Source organism: Equus przewalskii, chromosome 1 (genome assembly GCF_037783145.1).
Source record: "Equus przewalskii isolate Varuska chromosome 1, EquPr2, whole genome shotgun sequence".
Lineage (NCBI taxonomy): Eukaryota > Metazoa > Chordata > Mammalia > Perissodactyla > Equidae > Equus > Equus przewalskii.
Window position 1 is genome coordinate 49,404,649 of NC_091831.1, and position 18,275 is coordinate 49,422,923.

Below are 18,275 nucleotides of genomic sequence, written 5' to 3' on the forward strand. Positions count from 1 at the left end.
AAAGTAGCTCAAACACCCATTACCATGGCCAGGCTCCAGGAAGATGTTATCTATAGGAGCCTAGTGAGAGTCAGACAGCATATTGCCTAAACAGCACAGTTAACAATGGGCGGGTTAAACAGCTAAAAGCTATAATCAGTAATTGCCAAAAGGTGAAAAACCTTAGTTCCTAGCTACTTAATCATCAATGGCTAACTGCCAGTTTCATGAGTATGGTAAGTCGACAAAATAGATGAAAATACATTCTGAATGGATGGAACAGAAACATAACATGTTTTTCCAGTTTGAAATTATTATAAGATAGCTTTGGGAAACAAATTATTCCCTTTGGGAGATAAATCAACTAGTTTCAGAGAGTCCCGAAAGTGGTAGGATGGACAGGCCTACAGCATCGAAGGCGTGTCAGTAGGCTGAGGGTCCAGTAGAAATAAAATACAGCAGTCACCAGGTTGTGTGCCTGCAGGACAGCAAGGACTTCCTAACAGTAGACTGACTGGGCCCATGAGTGTCCTACCCCTCCACCTACAATGCAGAGAGCCTAGCAAACAAGCAGCTTCCTTACTCCTTGCTCCTGCTGAGACCTAGAATTTCAAGTTCATCTCCCCAAGGAAGAGAAAGGCACTAATGAGCTGTACCCACTCAAATCCTTGATCTCCTGTATATTGACTGTCTTGCTTGTTGGTTGGTTTGGTGATATACAGAGACAGTGGAAAGCTTAATCAAAATCCGTAGTTATTCTTACCAATCCTGGAACCACCTAGCACATTGAGAACTGGCCAGTGTAACAGAATCCTTGTAGGAGGCAGAAATTCAGTCCTGCTTGAAGAAGTTAACAGTGCTTGGGGGTAAAATCGTACAGATATGCTCAAACCCAGCTCTGCTAGCACTCACAACTCACTCAGCAGGCTGGGTTGGCTATACTGACTCTATTAAACTGAGCATAGTTACTGACTCATGATCAATTTGAAGACCTGAGCAAGAATTAAGGACAAAAACGTGGGGGGGACTGTTAAATGCGCTTTGAGTACAAAACTACAGAACAAAAGATCTCCATGCTGTTTCAGCAACGCTGTTGTTTGAAAAGTGGCCCTACCCTTCTCCTTGAATTTGATGAATGACAAATGCCATCTAACCAAAGAGTGCTTTAGCTCATTTTAAAACAACACAAGGCCATGATAGGCCTCTCTTGTAGTTACTTTCCATTCCTTCTGTATCCAGAAGAAGATATATATTAAGAGTTTGAACGTGAGGAACAGGCTTATGCGACTGTGGAACTGGCCAGACAAGTACAATATCCACAGGACACGCTGTCAAGAAAGGGCAGGTTGGAACTCTCTAGCACAGGCCTACACTATAGCCCACAGGTGGAATTTCTTCTGGGAAAGTTCATTTCTGCTCTTAAAGAGACTGAATCAGGTCTACCCAGATTATCTAGGATAATCTCCCTTACTTAAATCAACTGACTATGGACTTTCAGCACATCTATAAAATACCTTCACAGCAACATCTACACTAGTGTTTGAATAACTGGGGAATATAGCCCAGTCAAGCTGACATTGACCATCACATCTCCCAACACACTCCCTCCTTCTCCAGCCAAATTTACTCTACCAAACCTGTCATCTGCCGTGCAGACTCCAGGCCTTTGCATACAAACACTTTGCATGGTCTCCCCTCTCCCTGCCCATCCACCTTGCACAGCCCATCCTCCCATCCGGCCCACTTCACAGGCATCTCTATAAAACTCCAGAGATTGTCTTGCCCTTGCTATTCTCCTTGGGTTTGTGAAGTCTCAAATTATCAGTAAACTTTTTTTTTCTGTCTCTTCCCTGAGACTACAAATTCCTTATAAGCACAGGTGATGTCTTCTATCTTAGCACCCCTACTACAGAGGAGAGGAGCCTCTATGGATGTATGTAATGATAGCGAGCTCATTCACAAAGTATAACCCAGGCAGGCAGAATCCTTGATACTCAGCTTTATTCATGCCAAGGATCATCTAGACAAACAAATAATTCAGACAAGAGGAAGAAGTATTTTCTCCTCAATTACTCAAGTTTCCAAGAGAAAGAATTAAGAATATGAACAGTGTGAAGTCCATAACTACATGCTTGCATAGTTCTACTATGCTACTATGACCTACTGTCAAAATCTAGATTTGTCAGAGACAAGGGGTGGGCCTTTAAATTCTAGATGCTTAGGCACAATCTTTTTAAGGGTACGCTTTTTTTCGTGAGGAAGATTGGCCCCGAGCTAACATCTTTTGCCAATCTTCCTCTTTTTTTTCCTCCCCAAAGCTCCAGTACATAGTTGTATATCCTAGCTGTAAGTCATTCTAATTCTTCTATGTGGGATGCCACCACAGCATGGCTTGATGAGCAGTGTGTAGGTCCATGCCCAGGATCTGAACCAGTGAACCCCAGGCTGCCGAAGTAGAGCATGTGAACTTAACCACTTGGCCACGTGGCTGGCTCCCTCAGGTACAATCTAGACAAAGTTCCAACTCTCCCTCCTGCCCATCCTACTAGACATGTGTTTGTCTTTCATCCTGAAGGGTCCCTTTCTTTTGTGGGTTCTACAGTTTGGTTAGAACTGCTTGGGAGAGTAATTTTACTTGCAGGTGATTCTTGTTCTCTAATAACAAATATTTGTTGAACACTTACCATATGCCAAACATCATCTCAATTATTCTATACAACAATCATATAAGGTAGGTACTTTCATTAGCTCCAAATTAAAGATGAAGAAACATGCTTAACAGGTTAGAAAAACCAGAGCTGAGGTGCCACTCTTTCTCTTAGAGAATGTGCTTTGTCTTGGGTAGGTCACTAAACCTTGACAATGACACCTACCTCAGTGCATTGTTAAGAGAATCAACTAAGATCAATTAAGTGAAAGTGGCTGGTATTGAACTTAAGGCACAAGTACACAAAAGGCAGAATTTGTATGTTGCTTGGCAAATGTACTTATTCTGCTGTGCCTTACTCAATTATGAAACTCCTGAGGTTGGATCAGAGACCTGGTCAAGGATGACACCTACCATGCCCTCTCTGGACAAGACTGGGTAAAGAAAGCAAATTCATGTTTCTCAGATTTGATATGGTCTACCTATATCAGAATCATCTGGGGAACTAATTAAAATGCAGATTCCTGGGATCACCCCTGGCCCCACCCTACTCACTGATGGGTAGGAAACTGGCTTTTTAGACAAGCTCAAGTAATTCATACATACTCCTGAACTTAAGAGCAACTTTGTATAGACATACGTGTGTGTGTGTGTCTGTGTGCGTGTGTGTGTATAATCTCATCTTTTGTCAAAAAGAAATATGTATGTAAATATGTATACACATATGTATAAATTGTCTTTCATCAAAAATGATGCAAAGATGTCCATTTATGTATTTTCTTCACCAGAACTAGGGTAACTGGACAAAATTTATTTTTCATGATTTATATGACATGAGCAGTGCCACACCTAAGCAGAAACCTCCAATAGTTCCATTTATAAATAAATCAAAGCAAATCGTACATCAGGAAATTATCCAAAGTGCAAGACTGAAATGGTTTTAACACAGGGGTAGTTCCCATCAGAAAATGACTTTTAGGGCTTTAAAAAAAATTCACATATCTGGGCCCCACCACAGACCGACTGAATTAGAAAGTCCAAGGGTCAAATCCAGGCAATTGTATGCTGAAATTTTCTATGGATGATTACAATTACTCCCCTGGTTAGGAGCCACTGATAACCATTTGGGTCACCAACATGAGATATACTTTTCCCATTTCCAAGGTAATATTAATCTGTTTGTTTCTCTGTGGAACAAAGTTGTCCACAAAGTAGAGAATTAACCTGGCTCACACACTGCTAGACACCTCTTGCTAACACTGTAATACCACAGCTTTCAGGATTGGTCTCTTAATTTACGCTATGAAGAGCCAAGGGAGGCCAACATCACATATGTTCAGTGGACACTAACTAAAGTGCACATACACATGTACACACACATCCTCATACGTGGTAGCTCTTCAGCCATCATTATTTTCCCACCACTTCCTCATTCTTGAACCTTTTGGTCTCCTTATTCTAGCCTCATCTTCGAAAGCTTTGATTAACTGGTCCAAGTATCTCCTCATCATGGCTGATGACACTGAAGTTACGTGACCTGTTTAAGGTCATTCAGCAAAATAGTGGTAGAGCCAGGACTTGAATTAGCCTCCATCTTCAGCCCAATGCTCCTCCCAGTCCTTGTTGTCTCCCCTGGACTTCCATGGGATGCTTATATCTCCAGCCCCTACCGGCAGGGCTGGCCTCAGAGGCTTGAGACCGATGCAGTTGCAAAGGGCTCAGCTCTTAGAAGGGCCACACACTTGGTTTACTGCTCTGCTGTCGCTCTCTTAAATTCTTAATTTTTTTTCATTTTGCACCTGAGCCTGCAAATTATGTAACCAGTCCTGCCTATAAGTAAAGGGGGCTGCTCATGTTCCTTGAGACAAAGTGATCATCCACCTAGGAACTTGGAGAAAGTATAGAGCGACAAGTTCAATTTCCAGAGTCTGAGAATCAGCTGTGACTGCCAATGCCCCATCCACCCTCAAGAAGATGTCAGCTTCCCTGAACTCTCAAGTCCTACCTGGACAGAGTTCATGAAAAGGAGCTTTGTTCTCTGAGTTTGTGCTAACTGAGATATCATTTCAATTGTCCCTTGTCACTTGCTGGAAATCAAGGTAATTACTTTTCTGTTTAACTTAGTATTTGTAGTAGAAATGGTGACTAATTGGAAAACATTAAAAAATTCTCTCCTTTTCTTACAAGATCATTTTCTAGAAATGAATACTTTCAAACCCCTCTATTGACATATCAATTATCATCCACTTGAACTTGGACAACATTACAAACAATCCACATTTTGAAAAACTCTTTTAAATAAATATTGGGCAAACATTTTCTGTTTCTCTTGAGCTCATAATGACAGTATTATTTTCATTTGTTTAGTTATGTTTAGTTATCTTATCTGACATGGCCAGATGATCCAGCATTGTTTTTCAAGTCTTGTTTTTAATTTAACAAGCTAATACATCAATTGGAAGCAACTGTTTTTGTTTTGTTTTGTTTTGTTTTAAGAAGTCCCCTATAGTGATCAGGAAAGACAACATATTTAAAAGAAAGAATGACTAATGCATTTTGTTTTCATGAATGATTTTTAAAGCCAAAAAATACCTTACAAATCACCACATTCAATGTCTTCATTTTCCCCACAAAATTCACATTGCGATCTGCTCAATGAATCATGTCAAGTTCACAGCACAAAGGAAGAGACCCCATTTAGGTCACCGTCTTAGCACATTTGTGCTGAAATAGTTTCAAATAAGTTAGACTGATGATCATTAAATATTACTGCAGAGTTCAAACTATGACTTCAGAAATTGAAGTGTCATACGATTTTTTTTTTTTAAGATTTTTTAAAAATTTTTTTCCTTTTTCTCCCCAAAGCCCCCTGGTACATAGTTGTATATTCTTTGTTGTGAGTCCTTCTAGTTGTGGCATGTGGGACGCTGCCTCAGAGTGGTTTGATGAGCAGTGCCATGTCCTCGCCCAGGATTTGAACCAACGAAACACTGGGCCGCCTGCAGTAGAGCTCGAGAACTTAACCACTCGGCCACGGAGCAAGCCCCCTGAAGTGTCATATGATTTTAATCCTTAAAAGGAAAATAAAAACCCCTCTGTTCTCTCTAAAGATGACAGGAAACACTATTACATCATACATAAATGTTTATGAGGAATATTACTTTTGGAGACATTATATAAAGTTCACACAAGATACACCACATATATCTTAAACATAACACTATATTAAAGTCCTTAACAGTATCATCATTGTGAGATGGGACTACTCTTTGCCATGTCAAATTTTTCTTATGAAGGTGACACAAACATAGGACATGCGAACTGATCACAGTATATCTGAATCAGACAAGAGTAATTATGAATCATATAGAAACTGCTTCCAGGACTGCTGAACATCATTTGGTCCTCTGGTCATCAGCATTGACTGGACATACCTGGATCACTGCCCTCATCTCCTTGTTTCATTCCTATTCACAGAAGTACATATGTCTCTCACTAGACTGTGAGCCTCTTAAGGGCAGAAACAATGCGTTTGTTGTTCATCTTTTCATATCCAGCATCTAGCACACTGCCTGACACATAGAAGCAAATGAATGAATGAATGAACAACTATCTTATAGAATACACAGATTTATTACAGTGAAAAGGTAGTGCTATAATCTCAATGAAGGCAGGAAAATACATGTTATACTTTTAAAAAAATAGCCTCCTAAGCTTTGCAGTGTTAACGATGCAGCAAAAGTAATTAAATGACTAATGAGTAAAGACAAGCATATATTTATCCACTTACTTGCAAGCAAGCCAACTCCACTTGCAAGGGATCCAACCCAGGCTGTTTTTCCTTTCCCTTCACCAAAAGCGTCCAGCCACTCTATGTACAAGACTCCAACAGCTAACGGGGATCCATAACACAAAAACTGAGTAAAGAAGGAGACAAGCACGATCATCCAGCCCCATCCACCATCAGGTGACTTTTTAAATTCCATTGTAAGGTGAAATCAAGGAGATGTTTCTCTGTAGGTCCTAAACAAAAACAAACAGAAAAGAAAAGCATATTTAGAGTGTGGTGGGGCACAGTATTTTGGATGAAAAATATTTCCTCCTAAATTAAAACAGAAAAGAGGTTCTCTAAAAATACACATGGAAAAGCATAAGACATCAAGTTAACTTTAAAATTTTTATTTATGATTTGAATAAGTAATATATCCACAGGGTTCAAAAACATTTTTTAATTATAAAAAGGCATAGAGTGAAAAGTCTCCTTCCCAACCTTGTCCCCAATCATCAGGTTCCCACTCAGACTCAACCACAGGAAATCACTGATTTTGATTTCTTGTCACAGGTTAGATTCCCCAGGAAGCAGACTCTCAGCAATAAGGAGGTTTATTCGTAGTGCTCTCTTCCCACGGAAGGGAATAGACAGCAGAGGGAGAGGGGAGGCTGCCGTGCGGTGCTAAGGAAGGGGATTTCTAAAGCTGGGATGACCTTTCAGAGATGCCCTGAGTTGGGCATGGGGAGCTGGCCCTTCACACCTCCATGTTGATCATTCACTGGATGCCAGACACCTAGGAAGAGGGCATGACCTTAGGTGAGATGGCTGTCTTCAAAAGAGGCAATCATTCCCCATAGGGGCTGTCAGCTGAATGCCATCTGCCAGCAGTCCTCTCAGCCACGGGGGCAAAGAACCTTTCCCTCCTGAAGTGGGGAGTGGAGGGGAGCTGGCAGCACATCACAAGGTTCACCAACTTGAGAATCCTCCCAGAGTTTCTTTATGCAGACACAAGCAAAACCAAGCTAAGAGTCTTAGATTTCCCTCTTTTTCAACAAAAAGTAGCGTATTGTACATTCTATTCCAAACCTTGTTTTATTCACTTAACATCCTTGGAGATTTTTCCCTATCGATACATTGAGAGTATCCTTAGACTTTTTTTTAATAAGCACAAAATATCTCACCATATGGCTGTACACTTACCTGTTTATTTATTTACTTATTGAACAGGCAAAACATTCATATGGTTCAAAAATGAAAAAAGGACAAAAGGTATACAGTCTATATGTACCTATTTCCCACCTAACTCCCATATCCTCCACAGGTAACCAACACTTCTGGTCTCTTTTATATCCTTCTAGAGGTTGTTTATGCATATATAAGATAACTCAAATATAGATTTCCTCTGGGGCTGGCCCCGTGGCCGAGTGGTTAAGATCTCGCACTCCGCTGCAGGCGGCCCAGTGTTTTGTTGGTTCGAATCCTGGGCGCGGACATAGCACTGTTCATCAGACCACGCTGAGGCAGCATCCCACATACCACAACTAGAAGGACCCACAACGAAGAATATACAACTATGTAAGGGGGGACTTTGGGGGGAAAAAGGAGAAAATAAAATCTTAAAAAATATATATATATATAGATTTCCTCTAAATTTTTACACAAAAAAAATAGCATGTTATATACATTGGTACGTCTTGCTTTTTATCACTTGATAAATCTCTTGCAGATCTTTCACAGCAACGCATAGTGAGCTTCCTCATTCTTTTCTTCCTGCTGGATTGTGTCCCAGTATAGGGCTTTCTCTTAATTCTTTAACCAATCCCTATGGCTTACAATGAAAAACAATGCTACAGTGAATAACTTTATATATACATATATCTTTTTGCATATACGCCTATCTGTTGGGTAAAATCCAAAAGAGGAATTGTTGAGTCAAAGGTATGTACATTGTAATTATAACGATAGGATTACCAAATTGGCTTCAAGGGATTGAATTGATTTATATCTTCCTCAGCAATTTGGGGTGTGTTGTGAAACTTCTGGATTTTTGCCAATTTGTTGGCTTTAAACAGTATTTCGTTACAGTTTTGACTTGCATTTCTCAGCATTCTCTGAATGCTGTGTGTGGTTGCATAGGTGAAAAGCCATTTGTAATTTCTATCTAATTCTTGGGTATATATAGATGTATTTCTGGATTTTCTATTCTGTTCCATTGATCTGTCTATTCACTCACCATTTCCACATTAGTTTAATTACTGTCTTTTTTTTTTTTTTGTCTTTTTAATATATTTTAAATTCTAGTGGGGCCACATTCCTTCTCTCTCTCTCCATCATTGCACACCTCTTTCAATTTTCTTGGCTTTTATTTACTTTTTAAAATGTACTTCAGAATCAGTTTGTCAGGTCCTAAAAGAAATCTGATGATGTTTTCACTAGGATTGAGTTAAATTTATAAATTGACTTAAGGAAAATTGATCCTTTCATGACGTTGTCAAGTCTTTCTATCTAAGAACGTGTGCCTTTCCATTTGTTCAAGTCTATTATTGTGTTCTTAATGTTTAAAGTTTTCCCTAATATTTCTTTTTATTTTATCGTTAGGTATTTTATCCTTTTTGCTAATACTATAATTGGGGTTATTTCTTGGATTTGTCTTCTGTTTGTATGTGTAAAAATTATTGATGTCTACATGTTAATTCTGTATCCCACTACCTTACTAAATTCTCATTTGCAGTAGATTTTTGGATGATTCTCTTGGGTATATACAATATACAATACAATGCAGTTACACAATCATCTACAAACAGTGATAGCTTTACCTCCTTATTTTGAATTTTTATACTTTTTTTCCCAAAGATTGGCACCTGAGCCAACATCTGTTACCAATCTTCTTTTCTCTTCCCTTCTTCTTCCCCAAAGCCCCCTAGTACATAGTCGTATACTCCAGTTGTGAGTGCCTCTGGTTGTGCTATGTGGGACGCCGCCACAGCATGGCCTGATGAGTGGTGCCATGTCAGTGCCCAGGATCCAAACTGGTGAAACCCTGGGCCGCCAAAGCAGAGTACGTGAACTTAACCACTTAGCCACGGAGCTGGCCCTGAATTTTTAATACCTCTAATTTCTTTCTTTTGTCTTTGCCATTGAACAGGGCATCCAAAATAATGTTAAATAATAAGAGTATACATCTTTGTCTAGTTCCTCACTTTTGTGGGAATGCTTTCAAATGCATGGTGCTGCCTGTGAGGCGTAGATAGCTTTATTTCAGAAAGTGAAGAAAGGATTCATATTTTTCTATTTTTAAGTGTTGTTATAAAGAACGCTTATTACATTTTATCAAATGCATTTCTAGTGCATAGGGAGATTATGATTTTCTCCTTATAACTTTTAAGGTAAAAAATCTGCATTTTCTCCTATTGAACCATCCTTGAATTATTAGATTAAATCTTCCTTGGTTAATGTGCTATTTTGATTATGTCAGTGTATTTTGGGGGGGAATTTTTAAATTCATAGGTGAGATTTGTCTATTTTTGTTTTTAATTTTTACTTGGTTTTGGTATCAAAATGATATTTAAAAAGAATTTGGAAATGTTCCTTCTTTTTCTAAGTTCTGAAACAGTTTACATGGCCATGGATTTGGAGGCTCAAGGCCTGACGTCCCTGCTCCTAACAGGGCCTCCCACTTAATCTACACCTCCTGTGCCTCTTCACCATGCCAGGTTTACAATCAAGTGCAGCAGAGTCTTCTCGGCCCACAGATTTTGCCCAGCCATCCCCCTGGCTGCAGTTTTATCAAATAATAGGTAAAGACAACAGGAATATCATTCATTCATTCATGCATGTCCCTAACTAGATGGTGAGGCATTTGGCTACCTTAAGAGAGTCATGGTTACACCCATCAATCTACCTGGGTTTCAGTAAATTTCTTCACTTTGACATTCAGAGCACTGGGCAAAAATAACACCATCACCTGCCACAGGCCTTTGTAAAAATTAACAACTTCAATATTTAATAACTGAAAACTGAAAGATGTTACAATTTGTGCACAAAACTGTAGAGTCTAAAATCCATTCTCTCAGACCACATGATTGTGTTAGCAGACAGAATGCTCTAAACTTCCAAATACCGAAATCCTTTGAGGTAATCAGATATGCCCCTTCATCAGAAGTTTAGTCTCTCCAGTACCTACACTATTGTAAAAGTAAACAACATAATTCTGGTCTTTCTAACGACAATTTAGTACTTTGCAATTCCCGTACAGAATCCCTTTTAAAGAAAATAGAGTCAACTCCCTAAACTAGCCAAACATAGCCAAACATCTAATGAGACTAAAAGGTTGTGCAAAAACAAATGCATATGAGATTGTCCTTCATTTAAATCCACAAGTTACAGCACATCAGGAAGAGTACACATTTACATAGGTAAAGCACCAGAATCATGAATAAAGCCAGTATTTTCTAGATGAGGAAAGTGAGTGAAAGGATGAGGAATATCTCCCTTGCCAGTTTTCAAACCTAAGTCAACAGAAATGCCTTGCCTTGTCTTGCCTTAGGTGACATTCTGACACATAGGACAGGAGCCAGAGAAATTCTTCACACAGTAAGCAAATACGTGGGAGAGGAAATCTTTGAAATACAAAGCTCCCATATATATCAACTCTGACTAGAAAGATAAGTTTTTACAAAGAGTTGGCTAACAGCTTCTGACCTTTAATTGTCTCATAGTTTGAGATATATGTAGTCTTAGTAGAACATGGTGAATACCATTTAAGGATTTCTTGTTTTCTGTCAGGGTAACACCTTTCTTCTGTAGTTCCCTCTATTCCTTAGATGTCTCTCACCTGCTAGTTCTCTGATATTCTATATTTTGTAATGTGATTTCACAAACAGTCTGGTCTTCATTTCCTTCCTTTTGTAATGGAACCACTTCCCTTTGGGGAACTTGTATCTTCCTTACGGGTAGAGAGTTGGTGGGACTGTTAATCAAGGTGCCCTGATCTTGACCCATACTGTGGTACTTGACCCAAATGAGGCCATCAGGACCTCTCTCCCAGGACCCTGAATCTTGAGTGAAATGCTATAATAAAAGAAAAATATTTGGAGTTTATTGATTCCAATGGTAGTACATCATGGAGACCCTCTGACAGTTCCCACTACTTTAACTCCCTAGCAATACCCAAGCCTGGTTTATCCAGCCTTCACTCTATGAGCTAACCTAGTAAACTTGTTAAGTTAGCTAGTATTCGTTTATTTTATGTGGAACAAAATAAACATATTGAGAGTATGCAGTAATTTCAAGTTGATTATTTTAACCATCCGTACCCTACTTGGTCCCATATGGGCCAAAGATTAAGCCTAGGAGTATAGTCTATGACCACAAAATATAGGAAATACAGATACCATATCTTTTTTCCTGAATATATCAAATATATCTTTTTTTTTCTGAATATATCATCTTATTAACCTTTCTTCTTCATATCTTTTGATCCAATATGATAAAATCCCTTCTCTGGTATTCTTTTAAATAAAAACTAAATTAACTGAAATTTATACTAACCCACTTACCCTAAAATTACAGAAACACAGAATTATAAAAGTGATCTTTATTCAAAAAGTCTTTTTGATCACAATTTAAACTATATTGCACTAGATACCAAAGGAAGTCAGAATAAATATAAGCCTGGCCCTTGCCCTCTAGAAGCTTACAATCCAGTTAGGAAGGTAAGATATGTACACAAGAGAGCATATGATTGAGAACCCAAGAGGTGGATAGATACTAAACGTTTAGGAATCAGAGGGAAATGAAGGTAATCAAGGAGAGAGCAGGAGTGGAAGGCCTCATGAAGTAGGTTGGTTCTAAAGAACAATGGAGAGACTTACGAAAGGGTGACTCCAGCAACAGGTACAATACAAACATGGGTGTGGAATCAGGGTAGGCCTGATAGGTTCAGTGGAAAGTAAAGAGGGCAGGTCGTAGAGGGCTCACTGAGGAAAACAAGATTAGAAACATGGCACTCTCAGTTAAAATTTAAGAATAAGAAAGTGTCTCAAAAAGCCTGTGTTTATAACCCCAAGAAAAGATTCTTTTCACAATTTCCATAATAAATCCTGGCATTAATAATCCATTATATTATCTAAGTGGTGGATTTTTTGCCTAAAAGATAATAAGATCTGTAAGTACCAGAAGGTGTTGTTTTATTGGGACTAGCGTTCCATGAGTATATGCAAAGATTTGAGCTCTTATTCATACAATTGTATGAAAATATGCTTCTGGGAAACAAAAACACTGTAGTATATTCCAGTATATTCTTTGAGAATTTGGAATCTCTTTTTTTTGTTTTGTTTTGCTTTTTTTTTTTGAGGAAGATTAGCCCTGAGCTAACTAATGCCAGTCTTCCTCTTTTTTGCTGAGGAAGCCTGGCCCTGAGCTAACATCGTGTCCATCTTCCTCTACTTTATATGTGGGACGCCTACCACAGCATGGCGTGCCAAACGGTGCCAATGTCCACACCCAGGATCCGAATGGGCGAACCCCCAGCTGCTGAGAAGTGGAACGTGGGCACTTAACGGCTGCGCCACAGGGCCAGCCCTGGAATCTCTTTTAACCAGAGTGTCAAAAAACTCAGAGTCTGCATGAGGAGACATCTTACAAAACTCAAAATTAGAAGCCATTTTGAGAGACCATTTGAAAAGCATTGTAATTTAGGGGCAGTTTTGTCACATTACAGGATCTGATGGGATATCACAGAATTAATTTTAATTTAATAAAATAATTAAAATTATAAAATTAACTTATAATTTAAGTATATTTCTTAGCTTTAACTTAAAAATTAAATATACTCAGGGCTGGCCCAGTGGCACAGTGGTTAAGTTCACACACTCTGCTTCTGGCCCAGCTTTGCCAATTCGGGTCCCAGGCATGGACCCATGCACTGCTTATCAAGCCATGCTGTGGTGGGCATCCCACATGTAAAATAGAGGACGATGGGCACGGATGTTAGCTCAGGGCCAGTCTTCCTCAGCAAAAAGAGGAGGATTGGCAGCAGATGTTAGCTCAGGACTAATCTTTCTAAAAAAAAAAATTTAAATATATTCCACATACTATAAATCTCTCTTGGACAGGAGAGGAGAGCTGAAATAAAACTAACCATAATAAGATATCATTGCTCAACCAAATTAGATTATCATTAGTATAAAGGATAACAAATCTCCTAAAGCCAGAATTTGTTTTGCTAGAGGGAAAGGGGAGTTCAGCAAGTTCCAAGACACTTGCTTCAGAAAACGAAAAGGAGTGTTGATGAAAGTCCACATTTCACTGACGGTAAAGCTTTGAAGCTCCAGTGGCTTAGAGTGCCTTCTGTTCTGTTCAAATAATGCCAGTTCTTTGTTATTTTCTCAACTCTGTGCTGGCTGGAAACCTCTATTCTGCCGAATGCAGGACATCAGAATTGCATGTTTGATATTTATGAACATTTAATGTTGATCCAGAAGCTTTCAGTCCCTGAACTGTAAACATACCTACTATTTTTTGCCAAATTCCAAGTGATTCACAATTGTTTGATCTTATTTTCAGTGGACAGTTCCCTCCTGCCTTTTTACCCCACCACAATAATCATTCTCTAATAACTTCTTTTTGAATGTTATCTACAAATATCTCACAAAAGATTCCTAGACATATTCTTCACTTGAATTACAGGAGGAGGTTAAAACAGCAAATTTTTCTTTGAGTCTCAATCATTACCAAATTACCTGGTGCTAAAGCACTTTATTTAGAGTCTAGGATCATGTGACTACATCCTGGGAAAAAATGGTTGATTCCAGGTTGACTTTGTCTTGATTTAGTCATCCATGAGGTGAGTGAAAAGTCTAGGGCCGGCCCAGTGGTGCAGCAGTTAAGTTTGTACATTCTGCCTCGGCGACCTGCAGTTCACCGGTTTGGGTCCTGGGTGCGGACCTATGCACTGCTTGTCAAGCCATGCTGGGGCAAGTATCCCACACATAAAGTAGAGGAAGACGAGCACGGATGTTAGCTCAGGGCCAGTGTTCCTCAGCAAAAAGAGGAGGATTGGCGGCAGAGGTTAGCTTAGGGCTAATCTGCCTCAAAAAAAAAATGTCTAAGTCATACTGGACTTCATGACCTTCCTTCATTTCCATTTATGCCACTCTTATTTTATGGAGGGCTATAAACCACAGCCAGATGTAGAGAACTGAAACGCTCATATGTTGCTGGTGGGGATGAAAAGGCTGCAGCCACTTCAGAAAACAGTTTGAGGGGTAGGAATAGGGAATGACTGCTAAATGGTACAAGGTTTCTTTTGGGGGTAACGAAAACGGTTTAAAATTATTTTTAAATGTTTTAAAAGTAGACTGTGGTGCAAGTTGCACAACTCCACGGATAAAACCACCTGAACCGTACATATTAAACGGGTGAATTTTATCATATGTGAATTATATCTCAACAAAGCTGTTAAAATAAAATTCCTTCAAAAGCTACTGGAAATTAGTTTCAGTTCTGACTCCTATATAGGTCACAAGTTTCACGAACTAAAGAGCAGACCTGTTCTGCCAGAGCGGTTTTAGTGTTGACATTGCTATTTGCCGGCTGCGAGTTTTGTCCCCCCCAAACATCTGTCATTTATTCGCCAGCACCACAGTTGGTAAAGGCATTCTGGGAATTGAGAAAAAACTCTTTGGGAATTGTCATAAAAATGTAGGTAAACAAATCATTCTTTGAGTGTGCTAATGAAAATGAAGATAAGCAAACAACTCTTTTGGAACTCTAATGAAATATAGGTAAACAAATATACTTTAATACACACTGAAGCTCATCTTTCAAACATTAATTAATTAAATGTCGTTTAATGGGAGACAAGCACAGGAGAGGCGGTTAAGGTGTACAGGTAATAATGCCTGTTTCTGATTCTTGAGTCGGCCTCCTACCACAGCTATTATTCCACTTCTACTTTCACTTTTCTAGTTCTAAAGTAGTTTCACTCTACAATGTTTAAGGGGTGAAAAGTGCAACATCTGCAGTCATCAGTTGCAAAAATGTCTACACAGGTAAGACGGATTTTTGACAAATTATAAACCAAAAAGCTTTAAAATAATATAAGTTCATCTGAGTCAGAGACAGAAACTTTCAAGTGAGTCTACTCTATTTGTTGATTCGTATATTAGTGAACGTTGTCACATTAATGCCAAAGTTAGTCCTTTAAAAGATATAGTTGCTGGATCAGTTTTGTCCCTCTCCCGTGACATTTCATAATCAGCACAGTTTAAGATTTCTGTTCTGAAGTAAAATAAATTTAGTTTTATATCAATGTCATTTTATAAAGGAAAACAAAAAGAACCCACCCTCTTGTCCTTCTAAATAAACTATTAAAACTTTCTGTAAAATCATACTGAGTCATCCTCATTATATGTATTTCTCTATTTATAATTCTATAAGAATTTTTTACAATATGAAATAGCTATAAAGAAATCATAACTTTAGTATAACTGTGAATCCAATTGTGGTGGTGTTAATAAGATTGTCTTAGAAGTCAGAGAAGACTAAGTTACCTCAGACTCCTGGCATATTAAATGTTGAAGGAAAACAAAAGCCAAAATGAGTCTGTAAAAATCAAGATATCTGTTAAACATTTACACTGTCAAAATTAATGCTATCAGTCAAAAAAGTGGAAACCACCCAAATGCCCATCAACTGATGAATGGATAAATAAAATGTGGTATATCTACACACTGGAATATTATTCAGCAACAAAAAGGACTGAAGCACTGAGACAGGCCACAACATGGATGAACCTTAAAAACACTATGCTAAGTGAAAGCAGCCAATCACAAAAGACCACATATTTTATGATTCCATTTACATGAAACTTCCAGAATAGGCAAATCTTTAGAGATGGAAAGTAGATTAGTGGTCGCCTAGGGCTAGGATGTTTGGGGGGAAATGGGAAGTGACTGCTGATGGGTATGAGGTTTCTTTTGGGGGTGATGAAAATGTTTTAGAACTGATTGTGGTGATGGTTGCATAAGTCTGTGAATATACTAAAAGCCATAAAATTGTACACGTTAAATAGATGAATGAGGGGTCGGCCCTGTGGCCGAGTGGTTAAGTTCATGAGCTCTGCTTCGGCAGCCCAGGGTTTCGCAGGTTCAGATCCTGGGCACGGACATGGCACCACTCATTAGGCCACGCTAAGGCGGCATCCCACATGCCACAACTAGAGGGACCCACAACTAAAAATACACAACTATGTACTGGGGGAGCTTTGGGGAGAAAAGGAAAAATAGAATCTTTAAATAGATGAATTATAGGGTATGTGAATTGTATTTTAATAAAGCTGTTATTAAAAAAATTAATGTAAACCCAACTATATTAATTTTTCAAAATTCATCATATTGTCCACTTATAATTATTGTATTTTATTGTATGTAAATTATACCTCAATAAAGCTGATTTATAAAGCAAAAATAAAGCGATAAACACACACATGGTTACAATCACCATATATACAGCCTGATTTGGAGCTAAAATCAACAATATCTTCACGAGGCCTTTCGTAGACGTGCAGCCCTCCCCGAGGCCAGCGGTCCTCCCCACTCATGCCCTCACACCTCCCCACAGACACTCCCAGAGTTTTAACCTAAACAGGTCTACAGTAGGGCAATAAAATCAGGAGATTATGTGTTGTTTATTCCATTGTAGTGTGGCTCCCCAAAGGAGCAAAGGAGAGCAAAGCTTCTCCTCGCGAGCAGAAATGACTACACGTCATAAAAGAAGTGTCTAACAACTGAAAACAAACATAAATTCAGGGTTTCTGAAGTAAACATCAGTGATCTTTGGCTGCTTTATGTACATATAGAAGAAGGATGTAAAGAAAATGATAGGGAGCGAGTTAATAATATATTCAATTGCTTGATAGCTTCCCTTTAATCTTCTTAGTTTTACCGTAAAGATGGGGTAGAAAGGAAGAGGGAAAATTTTTCTAGTATCTGGTTCCAGAATGGCAGGAACTGAGTAATGATTAAAATCATGAGCTTTGTTCTTACATGCTTTTCTGGGTTCCGAGCCAGACTATGCTATTTGCTATGTTTTTGAGCCAATTACTTAATGTCTGAGCCTCAGTTTTCTCATCTGTAAAATGAGATGAAAATGAACTTAAAGTGCAAAGCTCAGTGCCTAGCACACAGAAAAAATGTTAACAAATGTTAGCTATTACTTTAATAACAGTAAGGGATTTCTGCTAATTTGATAGCTACTTTCTAAGGAATAGTTGCTAGTTACACCACAGTTCTTCAGCAAGCAGTTACTGAATCATTTATAAATTTAGGGCTTCCGAGAATTTTTAATCTTTAGTTATTTCTTAATACTTAGCATATTTAAACCAAGATCTGGACATTGGCAGATTGCGATTTGGAATAATTCAAAAGTGATGTTTACTCCTACGATTTGGTTTCCTTTCAAGTTTCAAGTTCAAGGCCTAAGCATTTTTAGTGTGTTAGAAATCTCAGAATTTGCCTTTTTAAAAAGTCAACCTGCGATTCTGAGCCAGGCCATCCACAGATGCACTCTGAACAACGCTGCCCAACCTCAGTGGTTCTTGACCCCTATTGCGCTGGAATCATCTGTGGAGCTTTTAAACATCCCTGATGCCAAGCCCCGGGTGAGCCTGACCCTTCTGTCATTCTAATGTGCAGCCAGGGCTGAGAATCATTGCCCTATAGGACAGAAGAACAACTTCTGACCAGCTGTGCCATCTTCTGTCCCAGTGGAGGAAGGACACAGGTGAGGGAGGGAAGACGATAGAGGCAGTTAGGGGTAAAGAAGGGGACTGGAGCAAGTGGAAACTCTTCTGCCCTGAGTCCACCCACCCCAGTG

General features: G+C 38.9%; 1 protein-coding gene across 3 annotated transcripts in view; it reads right to left on the reverse strand.

Annotated features, from left to right (window-relative positions):
* Window positions 1-18,275, reverse strand: part of SLC16A9 (solute carrier family 16 member 9) — a 58,320-nt gene that overhangs the window by 27,186 nt on the left and 12,859 nt on the right. For all 3 annotated transcript variants that reach the window (XM_070611756.1, XM_008530514.2, XM_008530516.2), the window contains exon 2: window positions 6,417-6,649. In XM_070611756.1, coding sequence (XP_070467857.1) covers window positions 6,417-6,612 — 196 coding nt within the window. In that variant the 5' untranslated portion in view covers window positions 6,613-6,649. The remainder of the gene's footprint in view (window positions 1-6,416; window positions 6,650-18,275) is intronic.